General features: G+C 53.5%; 1 protein-coding gene across 4 annotated transcripts; it reads left to right on the plus strand.

Annotated features, from left to right (window-relative positions):
• Nucleotides 1–23: 23 nt before the first annotated feature.
• On the plus strand, nucleotides 24–20636 carry LOC101166250 (sodium bicarbonate cotransporter 3). Of its 4 annotated transcripts, none has more exons than XM_020710538.2 (25): nucleotides 24–196; nucleotides 4498–4579; nucleotides 5861–6001; nucleotides 6067–6205; nucleotides 6493–6653; nucleotides 6851–7039; nucleotides 8377–8483; nucleotides 10075–10232; nucleotides 10301–10388; nucleotides 10497–10643; nucleotides 10715–10818; nucleotides 10883–11057; nucleotides 11453–11586; nucleotides 12478–12723; nucleotides 12858–12963; nucleotides 13032–13193; nucleotides 13267–13380; nucleotides 14046–14207; nucleotides 14280–14531; nucleotides 14603–14671; nucleotides 14739–14912; nucleotides 15010–15132; nucleotides 15314–15423; nucleotides 15502–15609; nucleotides 20052–20636. In XM_020710538.2, exons 1-25 carry the CDS (start codon nucleotides 155–157, stop codon nucleotides 20131–20133), a joined length of 3375 nt encoding a protein of 1124 aa, XP_020566197.1. In that variant the 5' UTR covers nucleotides 24–154; the 3' UTR covers nucleotides 20134–20636. The 4 variants fall into 4 exon arrangements, with proteins under 4 accessions (XP_020566197.1, XP_020566200.1, XP_020566196.1 ...); XM_020710537.2 differs by lacking the exon at nucleotides 24–196 and adding an exon at nucleotides 2452–2821; XM_020710539.2 differs by lacking the exon at nucleotides 24–196 and adding an exon at nucleotides 2454–2821 and having other exon boundaries at nucleotides 15341–15423.
• The last annotated feature ends 86 nt before the right edge of the window (nucleotides 20637–20722 follow it).

A 20722-nucleotide genomic window follows, 5' to 3' on the forward strand; every position in this document is an offset into this window, starting at 1 on the left:
GGAGTTTATTAAAGCGGCTTTGGAGGAAATTAGCGGGGAAGACAGGAAAAAGGAAGGCGGCACGCGGCACACGGCACGCGGCGTCCAGGTGAGCGCTGTCTGACGGTAGGTGCACCAGCGGGAGAGGAGCGGGCTTCCCGCGCGCCTCGTGAGGATGGAGGACCCCAGCGAGCAGATGAGACCCCTCCTCACATCCGTAAGTCCGCGCCTGCGTGCTAGCCACAGCTAGCCCCCCCCCCCGAGCAGGCTGATTCGGTACCGGAACCGTGTCTGGAAACAGCCGCGGTTCCAGGTCCGGTAGCGGTGACGGTTTCGCGAGGCGGTAAAGTGGCGGACATCCCGGATGCAGGAAGTGGTGCGGCAGTGATGGAGGGGCGTTTGGTCCCGCAGGTTCCGGTCCAGAGGCGCTACTGCGGTTCTGGGGCTTTGACGTGGACGTGGTTCCGCCGTGGACCAGCTTCACGTGCTGCTTAGTGTCAGGGTCGAACTTCCACTGAACAGAACCGCTTGACCTGCTGAACTCTGACGTCATCAGCGCCTCTGCGCTTTACTTTGAAAGGGTGACTCGATGGAGCACGTGGGGTTCACGTGCGTTTGGGGTATATCCGGTCAGCGCAGCGCTGGGATGCTGCTCGGTTACCATGGAGACAGCACCAGATTGTCATGGTGAAGGTGAACAAGATCAACGTGTTTGTGGCTTCACGGTTGTCATGGTAACGCCGTCCTAGACCACTGTGGACAGACCAGAAGGAAAAATAAAACTACAAGGGTTTTTAACAACACTTCTGCAACCTGAACATGAACTCGGAAGAACCCAGCAGGTCCACCTAGAACCCGGCAGGTCCACCTGGAACCCGGCAGGTCCACCTAGAACCCGGCAGGTCCACCTGGAACCCGGCAGGTCCACCTGGAACCCGGCAGGTCCACCTGGAACCCGGCAGGTCCACCTGGAACCCGGCAGGTCCACCTGGAACCCGGCAGGTCCACCTGGAACCCGGCAGGTCCACCTAGAACCCGGCAGGTCCACCTGGAACCCGGCAGGTCCACCTAGAACCCGGCAGGTCCACCTGGAACCCGGCAGGTCCACCTGGAACCCGGCAGGTCCACCTGGAACCCGGCAGGTCCACCTGGAACCCGGCAGGTCCACCTGGAACCCGGCAGGTCCACCTAGAACCCGGCAGGTCCACCTGGAACCCGGCAGGTCCACCTAGAACCCGGCAGGTCCACCTGGAACCCGGCAGGTCCACCTGGAACCCGGCAGGTCCACCTGGAACCCGGCAGTGTGGGAGGCGGAGTTTCAGGTTGGTGCAGACCGAGGAGGAAGTGGCGCCTTTCAGATCTTCATGAGAGGTTCTGATCCGGAGCAGCAGGACGTCCTGCATCTGGACTTTACGTCTTTGATCAGACAAACGAGACCGTCGGGGAACGCAGCAGCTAAGCTATGAAACGCGTCTGGCTGCTTCAGTCTGGATCTGGGTCGGTCCTGGGGGGTCGGTCTGACTAAATGTTCTAGAACACAGAGAGCTGATCCCTGCCCCATGACCTCATGTATGGGGGGGGGTGTCCTGCTTGTCTTCATCTGAACTCCTGACTGGATCAGAGCCAGAACCAGGCGGTGGTTCTGTTGGGGGTGTCGGCTGTCATTCTAGTGGGAGGGAGTCCACGTTGTTGGCAGAAGCACTGAAACCCGATCCGCCTCTGACATCACGCAGGTCTGCAGCACCTAATCAGATTCTTGCCGCCGGTTCTCCCACACAATCGGATAATCCGCCTCCCACATCAGCGAGATTAAAGCCGGCCCGGGGAGGGGGGTCGGGGGCAGAGACAATGGCCCGGGGAGGGGGGTCGGGCGGTTCTGGAGGCGACTCTGAATGAAGGTCTTTGCGAGGATCTCAGGTTTACTGGGAGGGTCGTTTAGGTCTGACCTCTGACCCCAGTGGCTCACGAGGAACCCGGGCCTGAGACGGGACGGTAACTCTACTGGACCTGTTCACCGCAGACGCTCTCGGACCGGCCGGTTCCTGCTCTGGTTCCTGGTGGACGTGAGGACATCAGAACCCGTGTCTGGTGGTTCTGCTGGTACAGCGGTTTCCTGCTCAGAACCTTTGAAATGTCCGTTTTATTCTGACCTGCTGGGTTTTGGTCTGGGGGGGGGGGTCCACTTCACTAGAATCAGAGGTGTCGGTTCGACTCCCAAAGATCCACAGTGAGGTTTTGTCGTCCCAAAGACTTCAGGATCAACAGAACCGACAGCAGCAGGGGGGGCACCAGAACATTCTTGTGGTTGTTTCAGAGGGGGGGGGGGGGGGGGGGGGGGGGGTCAGGATGTTGGTCTGATGTGTGGGGGGGGTCAAACTGCATGTGGGTCTTGGTTCTCCGTTGGGTCGGTTGATTGTGCACCCGTCCTCCCGTCCCCCCCGTCCACTGCAGTGAAGATGCACTCTGATCCACCAGCTGAGAAAAGCTGCCCCCTCCCCATTAAAAGCCTCCCGCCTCGTTCTCGTTTCTGAACTCTGACCTTCAGCCTAGACTTTGCTCTGACCTTTGACCTCTGACCTGTTGGTTTGTGACCTGCTGGTGTCGGTCCACGTCGGTTCTGGTGGCTTGTTGGTGTCTTCAGTGCCTTTTGGCTGTGGGGGGGCCGATCAGTTGGTCAGTGGAAGGGGTGGGGGCAGGGCTCAGATTAGCTCCGCCCCCTCGACCGTCCTGACGCTCTGCGCAGCAGCAGTGCAGCAGTCTGTCTGCTCTGCCTGCGTCTGCAGTCATGGCAGACGTCTGGGGGGGCATCGTCAGCCAGAGGGGGTCCAGATCCGGGTCTGCGGTAGGTCTGGTTCTCTGTAGGGTTCTGTGTGGGCGGGTCTCCCTTGTTGCTCCGGCAGACTCTGCTCTCTTGGGGGGCAGAAACGTTCTGACAGGAAGAGGACTGGTCCTGGAGGACGGACCAGAACCGGCTTGGTTCCAGTCCAGGTCTTTGAGTTCCATCACCGTGAGGTCCGGCTCGTCTGTCATGAGGGTTTGGTTCTTCATGCCTGGAAAACCTCTGCAGGGGGTTCTGGTTCTGAACCTCACAGAGGTCTGTGATGCTGCAGAACCGTTCTCCGGTTCTCTGCATGAGGACCAGACGGGCCTCTCCTCTGAAGCTGCTGGACTTTGGCGTTCGGGCCGCTGGGAGCAGCAGACTGACGGGTTCTGCTGGTTCCGGTGGAGAACGTTGAGGATCAAACTGTGACTGAAGTTCAGCGCCGTCCTGAAACCGTCGCCTCCTTCCTGCTCTTCAGTCGTGAAGCTTTTCCCTTCGCTGAAGCCCCTCCTCTCTCTGGTCGGCGTGGAAATGTGCCGCCTGGTCGATTTCTTCGGACCGCTGACCCTGAGCGGCGGTGGAACGCGGCTCGGAAACACGGAGTCATCACATGTGGCGCTCGGACGACTAACCGCCGCCTGACCTTTAGCCGCTGAAGCAGCAGAAGCCTCGCCGCTGCTTTCACGGCCTGTGATAACAGGAAGTGGGGGGACGGGGGCGCTCCAGCCGGGCGTGAGATCGGTCGTCAGGAAGCCCCGCCCACTGCTTCCTGTCAGGGTGGAGGTCAGACGGGTGGGTCGCCTCCCTCTCGCTCATCTTCCTGTGATGAGGAGGAGAACTGCAACCCGGCTTCCTCTTCCTCGTCTTCATCACGTCTAAGCTCTGATGATGGTTGTGGGGGGAGGGGGGCACGGGGAGGGGGGGCTATAGTTTCTTGATTTGCTAAAACTTCAGGAAAGGGATCAGACTTGGACCAAACTGGAGCAGCTGTGGTTCTACAGAACCACCAGGATGCATCTGAGAACTTCTGTTTATCTGTGGAGACCGTGTCTCCATGACGACCCCCCCCCCGATGAACCGAAACCCCCCATTTCTGTCTGCAGAGACCCTCCCCCGGCTCAGACCGCCGTTCTCCGGGTTCCTCCGTCTGCTCGGCAGGTTGGAACTCGTCTGTCTCTGAGCTTTCAGTTCTGTTCTGCCGTCCTCACAGCAGCTGCAGGCTCCGTCAGAGCTGGTGTTTCCCACAGAGACGCCTGACGCATGAACGCCTCACTCTGCTGAGTCATGGTGGGGTTGTGTTCCTGAGCCGGTTCTCAGGTCCGTTTACGGTCTCGTAGAAACCATACTCAGATTGTTTTGCCGCGTTTTCTTCTGTGATGAACGTGGATCCAAAGGAACCGACGGTCCTGTTTGTCGGGTTTTTAACCAAAGCAGAACCTGGAACCACAGCAGAACCTCAGCAGACTTGGATCAGAACGTCTCAGGACTCGGGTTCAACTGGTTTAAGAAACTTGAGTCCAACCTGAGAATTTGCCGAGTCACAACTGTCAGTGTTTGATGGTTCTGTAGAATCTGGAGGTTCTGTAAGAACGTCTGCTGTTCTTACAGAACCTCCTCATGCTGTAGAACTTGAGCAGGTTCAGGTGAAGGCCTTGGTTCTGCTGGAGTTCTCCATCTTCTGTGTCTTTGTGTTTCAGGGGAACGACGAGGAGGCGGTGGTGGACCGGGGCAAAACCAGCTCCACCCTCCACACCAACTTTGAGAAGGAGGAGCTAGAAAGTGAGTCGGTGCACCAACGTGAGGAGCAAAGACGGGTCCGGTGACTCCAAACGGGTCCGGTGGTCCCAAACGGGTCCGGTGGCCCCAAACGGGTCCGGTGGCCCCAAACGGGTCCACTTCCCCACCGTCAACGTGGATTTCTACCAAACCAAACTCGCCTCCTGAACGCCAAAAGAGGGTCGTTTCCTCACAAACATCAATGAAATCAGAGAACCGGCGTCCGTCCTCACGCTGAGCGGCGGCTGCACCACGGGAGGAAAACCCGCGATATTATTGATCAATATCACGATGACGATTAAACTTACTTACATGAATAAACAGTGAAAAAACCAAAAACATCATTTATATTTCACTGCAGAAGTTTGATTTAAATAAGATTTAACATAATTTAAAGTACGCTCCAGATGGCCGCCATCTGATTGGTCAACAGCGTGACGGCGTCCATCTGATTGGTCAAATGCATAAATGGATGTATTTGATTGGTTAGCTGCCATCAGACTGTTTTAGCTCATGGAAGGGAACCATTTATCGTGATATGCGTATCGCACAGATTGATATCACGATAATTGTGATTGATTGTGCAGGCCTAGTGTGGGCTCACCTGCACTCAGGTGAACCCGGCGTCTTACAGCAGGAGCTCAGGTGAACGTGTCACGCTCTCGCCACACGTTCACGCCGTAGTCTGTAAAAGTCAGGAGGCGTTCTCGCTGAGTCACTTTTAAGTCAAAACCGAGAAAAAAAGCTGTGCACTGAGTGGACGGAAAGACATCCTGTCAGATCCTGAGAAATTAGCCAATCACAAGACGAGGGTGGGGGCGGGGCTTCAGACATTGGTGTGGCAACAAAAGAGTCATTTATGTTAATTAAAGCCTTTAGTCACACAACCCTGTGGGGGGGTTGACCCATCCTGGGGGGCTTGACCCATCCTGGGGGCTTGACCCATCCTGGGGGGCTTGACCCACATGGGTTCTGCTGGTTCTTGGGTTTTCCGGGTCCGTGGAGGTGTGTCTGCAGTCCCCTTAAGGCTCGTACGGTCATGAAAATGGAACTCACCATTGTACGGGTGACGCTGTCACAGGTTGGAAGCCCCGCCCATAGGACAGGCGGGACCGATGCTCAGATCCGGAGCGAACATCTGGATTTAAACATAACCTCTGGGTTCTGCTGCTCCGTGTGGCGCTGGCCTCACTTTGACCGCTCTGCCCTGCTTTCATCAGTAGAGGGCGCTGCGTCGGCTCCTCCCATCGCTTTGACTGCTGCTTGTTCCTCTGGTTCTGTTAGGCCACCGGGCCGTGTACGTGGGCGTCCACGTCCCTCTGGGCCGGCAGGGCCGCAGGCGGCACCGTCACCGAGGGCACCGGCATCACCGGAAACGGCGGGATTGCTCCGACCGGGACGACGGACGAGAGTCGCCCACCTACGGTCAGTATGTCGGTGCCCGGCGGGCGGCAGACGGAACTGCTGAGTGAACGTCCGTGTTCCCGCAGACACGCCGTCTCAGAGGGTCCAGTTCATCCTCGGCACCGAAGACGACGATGAAGAGCACATTCCTCACGACCTGTTCACGGAGCTGGACGAGCTCGCCTTCAGGGACGGAGACAACCAGGAGTGGAAGGAGACGGCCAGGCAGGACGCTCCCCTTTGTTCTGCGTTTGTAGCTTCAGTGAAGCATGTTTCTGTGGATGATCCGCTGTGGATCAGCGTTCAGACATATGAGCAAACCGATCGGGTCACATTCCTGCTGCCGACTGACGGGTTCCACCAAAACGCCGCGGCGCTTAGAAGAGCAGCTGAATCGGGAAACGTCAGGCGCCTGACGGGTCTGAAACCACTAGGGGGTGTTTACTGTGTGTGGGTGTGTGTGTGTGTGTGTGTGTGTGTGTGTGTGTGTGTGTGTGCGTGTGCACGTGCAGATGGTTGAAGTTTGAGGAGGACGTGGAGGACGGCGGCGAGCGCTGGAGCAAGCCTTACGTGGCCACGCTGTCCCTGCACAGCCTGTTCGAGCTGCGCTCCTGCATCCTGAACGGAACCGTGCTGCTCGACATGCGAGCCACCAGCATCGAGGAGATCGCAGGTGAGCCGCTGCACCACAGCATCACGGCCAACCCCCCCCAGAGACGTTTTCCGGGGGGGGTTCTCTTAGCGTGCTTCAGAAAAGGTCCAGAAAGTTCATGTAGAAAGAGTAGAACTGTCCAGAAAGCTCTGAACAGGTTCCTGGTTCCTGAGGTCCAGACTGTGAACGGCTTCTGTCCTCATGCCCCGCCCCCACAGACATGGTGATTGACAGCATGCTGGCCTCGGGGCAGCTGGAAGACGGCGTCAAGGAGAAGGTCCGGGAAGCCGTGCTGAGGCGCCACCACCACCAGAACGAGAAGAAGCTGAGTAACCGCATCCCTCTGGTCCGCTCCTTCGCCGACATCGGCAAGAAACACTCCGACTCCCATCTGCTGGATCGGAACGGTGAGACCCGTCACTCTGGTTCTGGGCATCTCTGACCCGCTTTGGGTCCTGAGTTCTGACAGTTTCCAGGTCTTCCTCTGTGCTGGAGCAGATAGTAAGGCCAGACTTCACTGAGGCCTCAGTCGCTGCCAGGAAACACTTCAGTTCCGGTCTCACCGAGGTGCTGGATTCTAATTCTGGCAGATCTGACACCAGAACTTTCAGGCCCGTTTCATGTTTCATGCCTGTTTCAGAACAGTTTCAGACTATATAGTGAACGTTTTCTGAAATTCCACCTGCTGTTTTTTCGATGGAACTCTCGGTTACGTCGTGTGTTGCCGGGCAGAGTTCGGGTCTGTCGGGTCTGGGTCGGGGTATTTTATGTATTAATATGTGTAGACGTGCAGCTGTTTAATGGAGGCTGTAAACGACAGAAGTGGACATGTTTCACTCTAGTGTTAGTAGCTCATGATGGCGAGGATCATGTCCAGGTGAGGCTTTGGCCTCTCCTCCCTGCTGAGACCAAACCCGCCCTAATGATGCATGATGGGACATGTAGTTAATATTTTAACAGCATTGCACATTATCCGCGGGTCACATCCGACCCGCGGGCCTCGGCTTGGCCCGATCGGGCTTGGGGAGCATCCTCACGGCTCCCCAGGCAAACACTGGCTCGGCTCCTGCATCCACACTAACAAGCTCCTCCCCCTGACCAGAACCTGATCCCGGGATCAGGAATCAGCTGTTGACCCGACCCACCGAATGACTTCACTTCCTGTTTGCATGGCGGCGTCCTCATCAAGGAGGACTAACAGGAGCACCATGACGCTCTGTGGCGATGGAGGGGGTTTAGCAGGGGGGCGGGGGGGGGGGGGGGGGGTGTCGACCCCGCTAAAGGTCCTGGTTGATTCTAAATTCCATTCAAACAAAACTTTATTCTTCGTTCAGAGGATTACAAACGGACACAAAGAGACTCCGCCTTCATTTATTCTGGATCCAGAGTGGTCGGTGCTGCCGAAGCCTCAGATTTGGATGGCGGTGTGGGGGGGGTCGTCCTCAGAGAACAGCCTGGCTCTGTTCGCTGTCCCCGTCCGTCCCCTGAGACTGGACCTGATGCTGCATGAGCGAGCGTGTCCAGAGTTTCAGCGGCGCGTCCTCAGCGTGAAAATGGCTGCTGTGTGTCTGTCAGGCTGGGTGGGCGGGGCCTTCTTAGCGGGGGCGTGTCCTTGTAGAAGCTAATGTGAGGACGGCAGGTAAAGCTTCTTTCTGCACTGACATGACCCCTGTGGAAGTGGCTGACCTCACCACGAGGTCCTGACCTTCTGACCCGGCAGCAGACTGACTTCCTGTCCCCGCAGGTCTGCTCGCCTCGCCGCAGTCCGCTCCCGGAAACCTGGACAGCAAACGCGCAGACGCTCGCATCAACGGCGGCAGCTGTGAGAACAGCAGCGTGGACTTCAGCAAGGTGAGGAGCACGTCCACCGCTGTGGACACGACGCTGTGGGACGTACCAACTGTTGCTGTTCCGGGGGGGTTCAAACGTGTAACCCGGGTCTTGGTGCTAACGCTAAACTCCTGAACATAAGAGGCAAAAACACACATGAGCTACAGCGTCAGCACCATCAACGTAAATCAGCTGATTCTGACGCAAAGAACAGCCGGAGAAACGTCTCTCCTGTAATAATAAGAATAATTGATACTTTCTCCCTCAATGGGGACATTTTTCACTGCATTTGACCCCTCCCCCTGGGGGAGCGGTGAGCTGCGTTAAGGGTCTTGCCCCCCCACTGGGTGATGTTAATTGTTTGCCATTGAGATGGTAATTGCCCCCAGTACCCCCCCTCCGGGAATCGAACCCTGGATTCCTGCGTGGCAGCCCTTTACCTTACCAACCGAGCGACACAGCCGTAAGGTTCTGCACGCCAAGCAGGGATCTGCCACCGCAGGCTCACGAGGCTTCCTGGAGAACGGTTGTCTTTTTGGAAAGTTACTGTAATTAAGTAGTAAAGTAACTGTAACTTTATTCAACACATTCACAAAGAGTTCAAAGACAGAACATTTCACAAACCAAAACATTTTGACAGATTGTTTTTAGAAAACCAGGAAACACGACCAGCATTAAGGATTCAAGCCCCGCCCCCAGAAAACATGAGCATCAGCTACAGTTGAAACTACAGAGAGAGAGAAGCATCATTTAAGGTTTTTCCGTAGGTTTATAATTTAATTTATTCACGTTTTCAGAATTTCTTTACATGTCACAGATATTTTCAGACATTTTTACAGTTTTTATTCACTTAGAAAAGAATCTGAACGTTTCTGCTTAAACATGATGAAAAACGCTGCACCAGATCAGAACCCTGGGCGGTTCTGTTGGTTCTGTTTCTCACCTCTGGACTCGCTAAAGACCAAATGTTGAAAATGAGGCGTGTCGAAGCGGCGGTGGGAGGAGTCACGCCCCGTGTGTGTCTCTCAGCAGGACGCCTGCTGTGTGTGTTTGTTGTCGGCGGCTGGCGGGAAGCTCGCAGTAAGTCTCCTCGCCGGTCAGTCGCCGGCTGTCGACCAATGACAGAGCTGTGTTGTGAGCCGCTGTGGTGCCGCGCTGTGATTGGCTGTTGGCTGACCTGTGGGCGTGTTGTTTCCGTGCTGGATGTGGTTTGTGGTTGTTGTGATTTTTCTGCCTTGATGTTCTCAAGCATCTGCTGTGGTTCACCGTATTCATCCGCCGCTGAAAGTAGTCCCTCACAAACGCTCCTGAGGGTTAGAAGCCGCCCGGAGTCTTCAGGATCTTATTCTGTTCATGAGCTCAACTCAACGCTGACCACCAAAGAACCCGATCCAGGATTAGGTTAGCCGGGAACGTCGGGTTCACAGGATCTTCTGTCAGGAAAACCTGGAGGTCTTCCGTCCCAAACCCAGACCGGTTCTCTTCCTGTGTCCGTTTCTTGTTGTTCTACCTGTGAGGTCCTGGTTCCGTGTTGTTGGTTGGATACGGATCAGAGCTGTGGGTTCTGCTGATGCGACTGTGAGGTTCTGAGGCTGGTCTGCTCGTCCTCCAGGTGGACATGAACTTCATGAAGAAGATCCCTCCTGGGGCCGAAGCCTCCAACGTCCTGGTGGGGGAGGTGGACTTCCTGGAACATCCCATCATCGCCTTCGTCCGCCTGTCCCCCGCCCTGCTGCTGACCGGCCTCACCGAGGTCCCCGTGCCCACCAGGTGAGCGGGGCGCTCCCCCTTTAAGCTCCGCCCCCCAGCAGGTGCTGACGCTCCGTCTTCTGGTCCAGGTTTCTTTTCCTGCTGCTGGGCCCGTTTGGGAAAGGTCCGCAGTACCACGAGATCGGGCGGTCCATCGCCACGCTGATGACGGATGAGGTGAGGACGGGGAGGAGCCTATAGATGGTTCTGACTGGACCTGCGGTGCTCCTCCTCGCCGTCTGACCCCCTGCTGGCGCCGCTTCACGCCTTTCTCTTGTGTCCCAGATCTTCCATGACGTGGCGTACAAGGCCAAGGACCGGAACGACCTCCTGTCCGGGATCGACGAGTTTCTGGATCAGGTGACCGTGCTGCCTCCAGGGGAGTGGGACCCCAGCATCCGCATCGAACCCCCCAAGAACGTCCCGTCTCAGGTGAGCCGGGGGCGCACCTGGACCCGCCCGGCGCACCTGTGCTGGAAACAAACACCTGTCCTCCTCCGCAGGAGAAGAGGAAGATCCCGACACAACCTAACGGCTCCGCCCACAACTCTGAGGCGATGAAGGAGGCGGAGCATCACGCGGGGCCAGAGCTCCAGAGGACGGGCAGGTGAGCGCCGTTCAGGTGAGCGTCTGACGTGTTTGGGCGGCGAGCTGACGGGAACCTCCTGCAGGATCTTCGGCGGTCTGGTGAACGACGTTAGGAGGAAAGTTCCGTTCCTGTGGAGCGACGTGAAGGACGCCGTCAGCCTGCAGTGTGTGGCGTCCGTCCTCTTCCTGTACTGCGCCTGCATGTCCCCCGTCATCACGTTCGGGGGGCTGCTGGGAGAAGCCACCAAAGGAAACATCGTAAGAACCCCCCCAGGCTCTCTCTGGAGTGGGTCTCCAGAACCAGCACCAAACATTCAGAACCCAGATTCCCCAAAAGAATCCAGTTTTCCTGAAGAAGGTCATAGCCTCGCCGTCGGAGCTCTGACCTTCTTCAGGTCCAAAGCGGTTCTGCTGAAGTTCAGCAGAACCGCTTCAGAACCTGGCCGGTCCAGAAGAGTTTAACAGAACTGGATCCAGATGTTCTATGCAGATGTTCCTCAAACACACTTTGGTTTGTTGTCTTGAAGAGGGACAGACGAGGTTGAGTTCTGAGAACCGTTCAGGCCAGAACCAAAGCCGGGTCCAGGTCCAAGTCCAGGTCAGGAACTTGGAGCGTGTCCAGGTGTGAACTCATGTCTCTCTCTACCTGGCAGAGCGCCATCGAGTCTTTGTTCGGGGCGTCCATGACGGGCGTGGCCTACTCCATGTTTGCGGGGCAGCCTCTCACCATCCTGGGCAGCACCGGTCCGGTTCTGGTGTTCGAGAAAATCCTCTTCAAAATCTGCAAGTGAGTCTGCAGGACCCCCCCCCCACACACAAACACACACACACACGCACAGACACAGACCCACAACAGCGCCCCCTTTTGGCCGTGGTGTGTAATTACAGAGGAAGGGTCTGAACTGGTTCTGCCTCACGGATCCACTCAGAACTTCCACAGAACCTTATGGGATCTGGAGAAGCTTCTGTGTGAGGAAGAGGATGATGAGGTTCTCAGCAACAGCAGCGCTAGAAACTCCAGAACCCAGAACAGAACCGGACCCCCCTGCATGAGTGTGACCCGACTCTGAGCCGGCCCGTTCTCTGACTCATGGTTAAGTAAGAGCTCAGAGTGGGATTATGTGCTGGGGGGGGGGATTAGCCCCCATACTGGTTTCCACTGTGTTCAGAAAGGTTGGATCACAGTTTTGGATTTGAGGATTAAAGGGGCCGTCTGACCCATCAGGCCGGTTCTGTTCCAAACGGACGAGGTTCCTCTCAGTCCGTCGTTAAACTCACATAAAACATAAACAGGCCAGGGGGCGGAGCCTGTTGAATCCCCCAAACTCAGTTTGAGCTGCACTGCGGCGGTTTCTGCTGCTGCCGACTCCTCATCAGAACTTCCAGAACTCTCAGATCCTCTGGTTCCAGACCCAAAGTGTGACAAAGGTGGAAGCTCCTTCCGAGTCCCAGTTCATTACACCCCCCCCCCCCCCCCCCCCCATAAAATCATGGTTGAGTCCACACGGCCTCGTAGAATCTCTACGTCCGTGAACTGTGTTGTGTTCAGGTTCAGCTCAGATAAAGGAGCCACCTCCCCTCTTTGGGTCATTTTTGGGTGTGTTTCTGGACTCCCCCTCCCCTCCCCCCACATGATGGTGGGGAGGGGGGCAGCTGACTGGTTCCCGTGTCTCGTCAGTGACTACCACCTGTCCTACCTGTCCATGAGGACCGCCATCGGGCTCTGGACGGCCTTCTACTGCGTGGTGCTGGTGGCCACGGACGCCAGCTCTCTGGTCTGCTACATCACCCGCTTCACCGAGGAGGCCTTCGCCGCGCTCATCTGCATCATCTTCATCTACGAGGCTCTGGAGAAGCTGGTCCACCTCAGCAGCGTCTACCCCATCAACATGGACAACCACCTGGAGAACCTGACCTTCTACAGGTGAGCTCCGTGTGGGCGGGGCAGAGGCTGGTGCTGGAGGGAGGCGTGGTTTCACGTGCCTGCGGGGTAAAGCGTGAGGGGGTGGAGCGTTCTGCACGCTGATGTTTGGACCTAACGCCCCGCCTCCCCCTCAGGTGTCAGTGCTCTCCGCCGCTCAACGCCTCGGCCCAAGTCCTGGAGCAGTGGAGCGGCAGGAACGCCACGGCAGAAAGCATCCAGTGGGACCAGCTGAGCGTGACGGTCTGTCCGACGGTGACCTCTGCTGGACGTGGGCGGTACCGCATCACCTGAAACCTCTCTGTCTGCAGGACTGTCAGGCCCTCAAAGGCGCCTTCGTAGGCTCCGCCTGCAGCCTGGACCGCCCCTACGTTCCCGACGTTCTCTTCTGGTCCGTCATCCTCTTCTTCACCACCTTCTTCCTGTCTTCCTTCTTCAAGCAGTTCAAGACCAAAAGATACTTTCCCACCAAGGTCAGTGCCCCCCACCCCCCTCCAGCTGCAGGCTCCCTCTGCTTTCAGGTGAACGTTGGCTCCGCCTCTGCAGGTCCGATCCACCATCAGCGACTTCGCCGTCTTCCTCACCATCATGATCATGGTGCTGGTGGATTATCTGGTGGGGGTTCCCTCCCCGAAGCTCAACGTACCGGACCGATTCCAGGTGTGTGTGTGGGGGGGGGTGGGGGTAAATAAGTGAAGGGCGTTTAATGAAGGAAAAATGATAAAATGTCTAAATGACAGACGGAGGGACGTGAGAACATCTGGAGTCAGTTTTCTGTGTGACATTAAGAAGAAGAATCCAGAGAAACACTTTCCAGTCGCAAAAAGGCCAAAAACGTTCCAACAGAGTCTGGAAGTCGTGGAACACTTTACACAACATTTACACAACATTAACACAAAAACACAATTAAGGCAATGAAATAAAATCCATAAAATACAATGTCATAATAATAAAAGTAAGAACATCTGAGGAGCAACTATCTGCCCATGCTGGCTGCTGGTTTGCCCCAAATGCCCCCCCCCCCCCCCCCCCCCCCGAGGGAGGGGCTGGAAGAGGGTGGGTGGAGTCCTTCATGATGTTAAGAGCTTCCTCTCTACCGCGCCGTGGTAGACACTTCCTGGGGAGGCAGAGATGCTGGTGGGCCTTCCTGCCCAGCCGGGAAGTTCTGGTTCCTGTCCTAAAGTGGATCAGAACCAGAGGGGGAAGGGCAGGGAGCTGCGGTTGAAGCCTGACAGCATTACGGACCCGAACCGCGTCCAGGTCTCTGATCGTGGTCGGCGTTCTCGCCGTTGTTGACCTGCGGTGACCCAACCCCGTCTGCTCAGCCCACCTCCAGCACTCGAGGATGGTTTATCTCCCCGCTGGGCCCGAACCCCTGGTGGACGCTGCTGGTGGCCGCGCTGCCCGCTCTGCTCTGCACCATCCTGGTCTTCATGGACCAGCAGATCACGGCCGTCATCGTCAACAGGAAGGAGAACAAACTGAAGGTGGGCGTGGCCTGATCCAGCACGTCCCGTGACGGGCCGGACTGACGCGGCTGCTTGTCTCTCTGGCTGCAGAAAGGATGCGGCTATCACCTGGACCTCCTGGTGGTGGCGCTCATGCTGGGCGTGTGCTCCATCATGGGCCTGCCGTGGTTCGTGGCGGCGACGGTGCTGTCCATGTCCCACGTCAACAGTCTGAAGGTGGAGTCGGAGTGCGCGGCGCCCGGCGAGCAGCCCAAGTTCCTGGGCATCAAGGAGCAGAGGGTCACGGGCTTCATGATCTTCTTCCTGATGGGCTGCTCCGTCTTCATGACGTCGGCTCTCAAGGTGAAGCTCCGCCCACGCAGGTGCGACCGGCTCCTCCTGGAGTCCAGCTGACGTGTTCTGTCCTCCTGCAGTTCATCCCCATGCCGGTCCTGTACGGAGTCTTCCTCTACATGGGCGTGTCCTCGCTCAGAGGCATCCAGGTGCGTGCGTCTCCACCCGCCGCCTCCACCTTCTGCTCCTCCTCACCGCATCTCCTCCGTCCTCCAGCTGTTCGACCGGATCAAGCTCTTCAGCATGCCGCCCAAACACCAGCCGGACCTGATCTACCTGCGCTACGTCCCGCTGTGGAAGGTCCACGTCTTCACCGTGGTCCAGCTCACCTGCCTCATCCTCCTGTGGGTCATCAAGGCCTCCGCCGCCGCCGTCATCTTCCCCATGATGGTGAGTCCGTCTGTGACCTCAGAGGAGGTCGTCCAGGAGTTCTGAGGTTCTTAAAGCCGTTCCTCTGAAAGTCCCGCTGCGTTCTGACCCGCCGCAGGTTCTGGCCCTGGTCTTCATCCGGAAACTTCTGGACTTCTGCTTCACCAAACGAGAGCTGAGCTGGCTGGACGACCTGATACCAGAGAGCAAGAAGAAGAAGGACGATGACAAGAAGAAGGAGGTGGGGGCGGAGCTTATTGCTCTTTGATGAAGGCGGAGCCAGTAGGCCTGAGAGACTTGGATGTTTCTGAGTGACTGAAGGAAAAACAAAATGAGCGGCGTTTGTCTGACGCCTTCAGACACGCAGAAAAACCTTTTTTATGATCAGAGGAAACCTGACATCAAACCATGTGACCCAACAGCAGCCAATCAGCTCTGCTGTTTTCCAGGAGGCCCAGCAGATGTTTGTGGAGGCGGACGATGAGCCGCCGTATGACCACGACAATGTCCTCAAGTTCCCCATCAAAGGAAGGTGAGTTGACTGCGTCCTGCGCTGATCCCAGCAGGTGACCCGGCTCACCTGTGTGATGGCGTGCGTGTTCGTGTGCAGGTCGGACCCTTCGGTGGTCAACATCTCTGATGAAATGGGCAAAAGTGGGATTTGGGCTTCGCTTTTCAAGAACTCTGAAGGCAGCAAAGCTCTGAAGCGCTGCAACAGGTAAACGCACCGCCGTGACATCACCTCACTGTGATTGGCTCCTCAGGACGACCACAAATCTGCTGGCCGGAGTCAGGAGTAGAGACGGCAGCGGCGGTTTGAGTACAGACTACAGTTTCACTGACGAGCCTGAATATTTGGATGTAAATGTTGAGTCACATGTGATTTACCACATAGACTGATCGACATGCAGTGAAAAACACGCTGTAAAAAACATGCAGTAAAAAACACGCAGTGAAAAACATGCAGTAAAAAATACGCAGTGAAAACACGCAGTGAAAAACACACAGTGAAAAACACGCAGTGAAAATCACGCTGTAAAAAACACGCAGTGAAAAACATGCAGTAAAAAATACGCAGTGAAAACACGCAGTGAAAAACACACAGTGAAAAACACGCAGTGAAAATCACGCTGTAAAAAACACGCAGTGAAAACGAGCAGTGAAAAACACGCAGTGAAAAACATGCAGTGAAAACGAGCAGTGAAAAACACGCTGTAAAAAACACGCAGTGAAAAACACGCTGTAAAAGCGAGCAGTGAAAAACAGGCAGTGAAAAACACGCAGTAAAAAACACGCAGTGAAAACACGCAGTGAAAAACACGCAGTGAAAACGAGCAGTGAAAAACACGCAGTAAAAAACATGCAGTGAAAAACACGCAGTGAAAACGAGCAGTGAAAAACACACTGTAAAAAACACGCAGTGAAAAACATGCAGTGAAAACGAGCAGTGAAAAACACTGTAAAAAACACGCAGTGAAAACGAGCAGTGAAAAACATGCAGTGAAAACGAGCTGTAAAAAACACGCAGTGAAAACGAGCAGTGAAAAACACGCAGTGAAAAACACGCAGTAAAAAACACGCAGTGAAAACACGCAGTGAAAAATACGTAGTGAAAACACGCAGTGAAAAACACGCAGTGAAAACGGGCAGTGAAAATCACGCTGTAAAAAACAGGCAGTGAAAACGAGCAATGGAAAACGAGCAGTGAAAAACACGCAGTGAAAAACACGCTGTAAAAACGAGCAGTGAAAAACACGCAGTGAAAAACACGCAGTGAAAAACATGCAGTGAAAACGAGCTGTAAAAAACACGCAGTGAAAAACACGCTGTAAAAACGAGCAGTGAAAAACACGCAGTGAAAAACACGCAGTGAAAAACATGCAGTGAAAACGAGCTGTAAAAAACACGCAGTGAAAACGAGCAGTGAAAAACACGCAGTGAAAACGAGCAGTGAAAAACACGCTGTAAAAAACACGCAGTGAAAACGAGCAGTGAAAAACACGCTGTAAAAAACACGCAGTGAAAAACACGCTGTAAAAACGAGCAGTGAAAAACACGCAGTGAAAAACATGCAGTGAAAACGAGCTGTAAAAAACACGCAGTGAAAACGAGCAGTGAAAAACACGCAGTGAAAAACACGCAGTAAAAAACACGCAGTAAAAAACACGCAGTGAAAACACGCAGTGAAAACGAGCAGTGAAAAACACGCAGTGAAAACGAGCAGTGAAAAACACGCTGTAAAAGACACGCAGTGAAAACGAGCAGTGAAAAACACGCAGTGACAATCACGCTGTAAAAAACAATCAGTGAAAACGAGCAGTGAAAAACACGCAGTGATAAACATGCAGTGAAAACGAGCAGTGAAAAACACGCTGTAAAAAACACGCAGTGAAAAACACGCTGTAAAAACGAGCAGTGAAAAACACGCAGTGAAAAACACGCAGTGAAAAACACGCAGTAAAAAACACGCAGTAAAAAACACGCAGTGAAAACACGCAGTGAAAAACACGCAGTGAAAACGAGCAGTGAAAAACACGCAGTAAAAAACATGCAGTGAAAAACACGCAGTAAAAAACATGCAGTGAAAAACACGCAGTGAAAAACACGCAGTGAAAACGAGCAGTGAAAAACACACAGTGAAAACGAGCAGTGAAAAACACTGTAAAAAACACGCAGTGAAAACGAGCAGTGAAAAACACGCTGTAAAAAACACGCAGTGAAAAACACGCTGTAAAAAACACGCAGTGAAAAACACGCTGTAAAAACGAGCAGTGAAAAACACGCAGTGAAAAACACGCAGTAAAAAACATGCAGTGAAAAACACGCAGTGAAAAACACGCAGTAAAAAACACGCAGTGAAAACACGCAGTGAAAAATACGCAGTGAAAACACGCAGTGAAAAACACGCAGTGACAATCACGCTGTAAAAAACAATCAGTGAAAACGAGCAGTGAAAAACACGCAGTGACAATCACGCTGTAAAAAACAATCAGTGAAAACGAGCAGTGAAAAACACGCAGTGACAATCACGCTGTAAAAAACAATCAGTGAAAACGAGCAGTGAAAAACACGCAGTGATAAACATGCAGTGAAAACGAGCAGTGAAAAACACGCTGTAAAAAACACGCAGTGAAAAACACGCTGTAAAAACGAGCAGTGAAAAACACACAGTGAAAAACACGCAGTGAAAAACACGCAGTAAAAAACACGCAGTAAAAAACACGCAGTGAAAACACGCAGTGAAAAACACGCAGTGAAAACGAGCAGTGAAAAACACGCAGTAAAAAACATGCAGTGAAAAACACGCAGTAAAAAACATGCAGTGAAAAACACGCAGTGAAAAACACGCAGTGAAAACGAGCAGTGAAAAACACACAGTGAAAACGAGCAGTGAAAAACACTGTAAAAAACACGCAGTGAAAACGAGCAGTGAAAAACACGCTGTAAAAAACACGCAGTGAAAAACACGCTGTAAAAAACACGCAGTGAAAAACACGCTGTAAAAACGAGCAGTGAAAAACACGCAGTGAAAAACACGCAGTAAAAAACATGCAGTGAAAAACACGCAGTGAAAAACACGCAGTAAAAAACACGCAGTGAAAACACGCAGTGAAAAATACGCAGTGAAAACACGCAGTGAAAAACACGCAGTGAAAAACACGCAGTGAAAAACACGCAGTAAAAAACACGCAGTGAAAAACACGCAGTGAAAAACACGCTGTAAAACACGCAGTGAAAAACACGCAGTGAAAAACACGCAGTGAAAAACACGCAGTGAAAAACACGCAGTGAAAACGAGCAGTGAAAAACATGCAGTGAAAAACACGCAGTAAAAAACATGCAGTGAAAAACACGCAGTGAAAACCACGCAGTGAAAAACATGCAGTGAAAAACACGCAGTAAAAAACACGCAGTGAAAAACACGCAGTGAAAAACACGCTGTAAAACACGCAGTGAAAAACACGCTGTAAAAAACACACGGTGAAAAACACGCAGTGAAAAACACGCAGTAAAAAACACGCAGTGAAAAACACGCTGTAAAAAACACACAGTGAAAAACACGCTGTAAAAAACACACAGTGAAAAACACGCAGTGAAAAACACGCAGTGAAAACGAGCAGTGAAAAACACACAGTGAAAAACACGCAGTAAAAAACAAGCAGTGAAAAACACGCAGTGAAAAACACGCAGTGAAAAACACGCAGTGAAAAACACGCAGTGAAAAACACGCAGTGAAAAACACGCAGTAAAAAACACGCAGTGAAAAACACGCAGTAAAAAACACGCAGTGAAAAACACGCAGTAAAAAACACGCAGTAAAAAACACGCAGTAAATAACACGCTGTGAGGCGTTTGCACGGCTGTGCGGCGGTTCGAGGCCTGAGGGCAGGAAGGATGAAAAAGAAGGGATGTGAATGAAACCAAAGAAGCACAAACTTTTATACTAAAACGGGCTAAAACATAAATAAGTACTAAAACGTTTGACCCACATTTAAAGACTGAATGAACAAAGTAAAGTGTAGATAAAGTCACCGGGTTACACTTAGCTAAAGACTGTTTAACCCTTTAAAGCCTGAGCCGTCACCGGTGATGCAGATTATCAAACTCTCTCCGAATTCTTCAACCGTTTCTGTGATCATCATCATTCCGACTAATTCCAAAAGCGGCAAAGAGCAGCTCTGGACCAATAGGAAACGGTTTCCTTTGAAAGCGTTTTTTCCAGGGCGGAATGCCCTGGAATTGCGTTATTTCTGTTAATTGTGTTAATTGCGTAACGTGTTGCACATCGGCATGACGCTGAGTTTCTCCACTTTCAGTTTCTGCTGGAATTCCGTTAATTCTGTCAACAGATGACGAGTCATAACAGTTGAACTGGAGCTGGAGTTCTGGGGTTAATGGTTCAAACAGCGCTAAATGCTCGTCAGCTGGATTAGCGACACGAGGCGTTTGATGTCGTCACGAACGCTCTGCCTCCGTTTCCGGGGCGACGGCACAGATCAGGAGATTCCGGATTGGATTGCTAAAGTGTGTTTAGCTGGATGCTGAAGGCAGAGGGTCACTGTTTGCTGTCGTCTTTATGCCCTTCGTGGTTTGGGGGGGTCATTCTGTCACCCAGGGAGGGGGCGTGTCCTTCTCAGAGCGTCTTCTCTTCTCTTTCAGTCAGGAGAACCTGAAGAGTGTCCGGATCAACGTGGAAAACGAACACGGTCAAAGAGTCGTAGACGCCGAGACGGCACTGTGATCCGTCGATGGTTGGCTGGAGGAGGAGGCGGAGCCAAGCCCCCTAACGGAACGCATTAGATCATCTTTAAAATGAAGCATCAGTCATGGACCAATCAGATTTCCCCGTTCTCCCGCCTCTTCTGTGGCGGCTTTTATGTTCTCATCGTTTTATGGTGAAAGACTTAACCTCTGGGTGAACCACGGGTCGGAACCGGCTCCTCAGGTGACCCGGGTTTCACTGCCCCTCCCCCGTGCCACAGTGTGATTGGTGGACTTGGAGCACGGCTGAACGTTTTTATTTAATTTCCTTCAAGCCTTAATGTCTGATTTTATTCTGAAATGTTAGTTTTCTGCCTTAATGAAGCTCCGGCGGTCTCTTTTTTAATTATGTTCAGGTGTGTGTGTGTGCACGTGCGTGTGCACGTTGACTCACCTTGTTGCCTCCAACCGAACGCCTTACTCTGGCGCAGCAGCTGGCGTCGTTATTTTTGTGCAGGTTTTCAATAAAGCGTTTTGATCGGAGCAGCAGGGAAGAACTCATGAATACGAGAAACGACATTTCTGAGGATTGTCAAACGATGACTAAAGTTTTAGAGTAAACACAAAAG

This window comes from Oryzias latipes, chromosome 16, assembly GCF_002234675.1.
Source record: "Oryzias latipes chromosome 16, ASM223467v1".
Taxonomy (NCBI): domain Eukaryota; kingdom Metazoa; phylum Chordata; class Actinopteri; order Beloniformes; family Adrianichthyidae; genus Oryzias; species Oryzias latipes.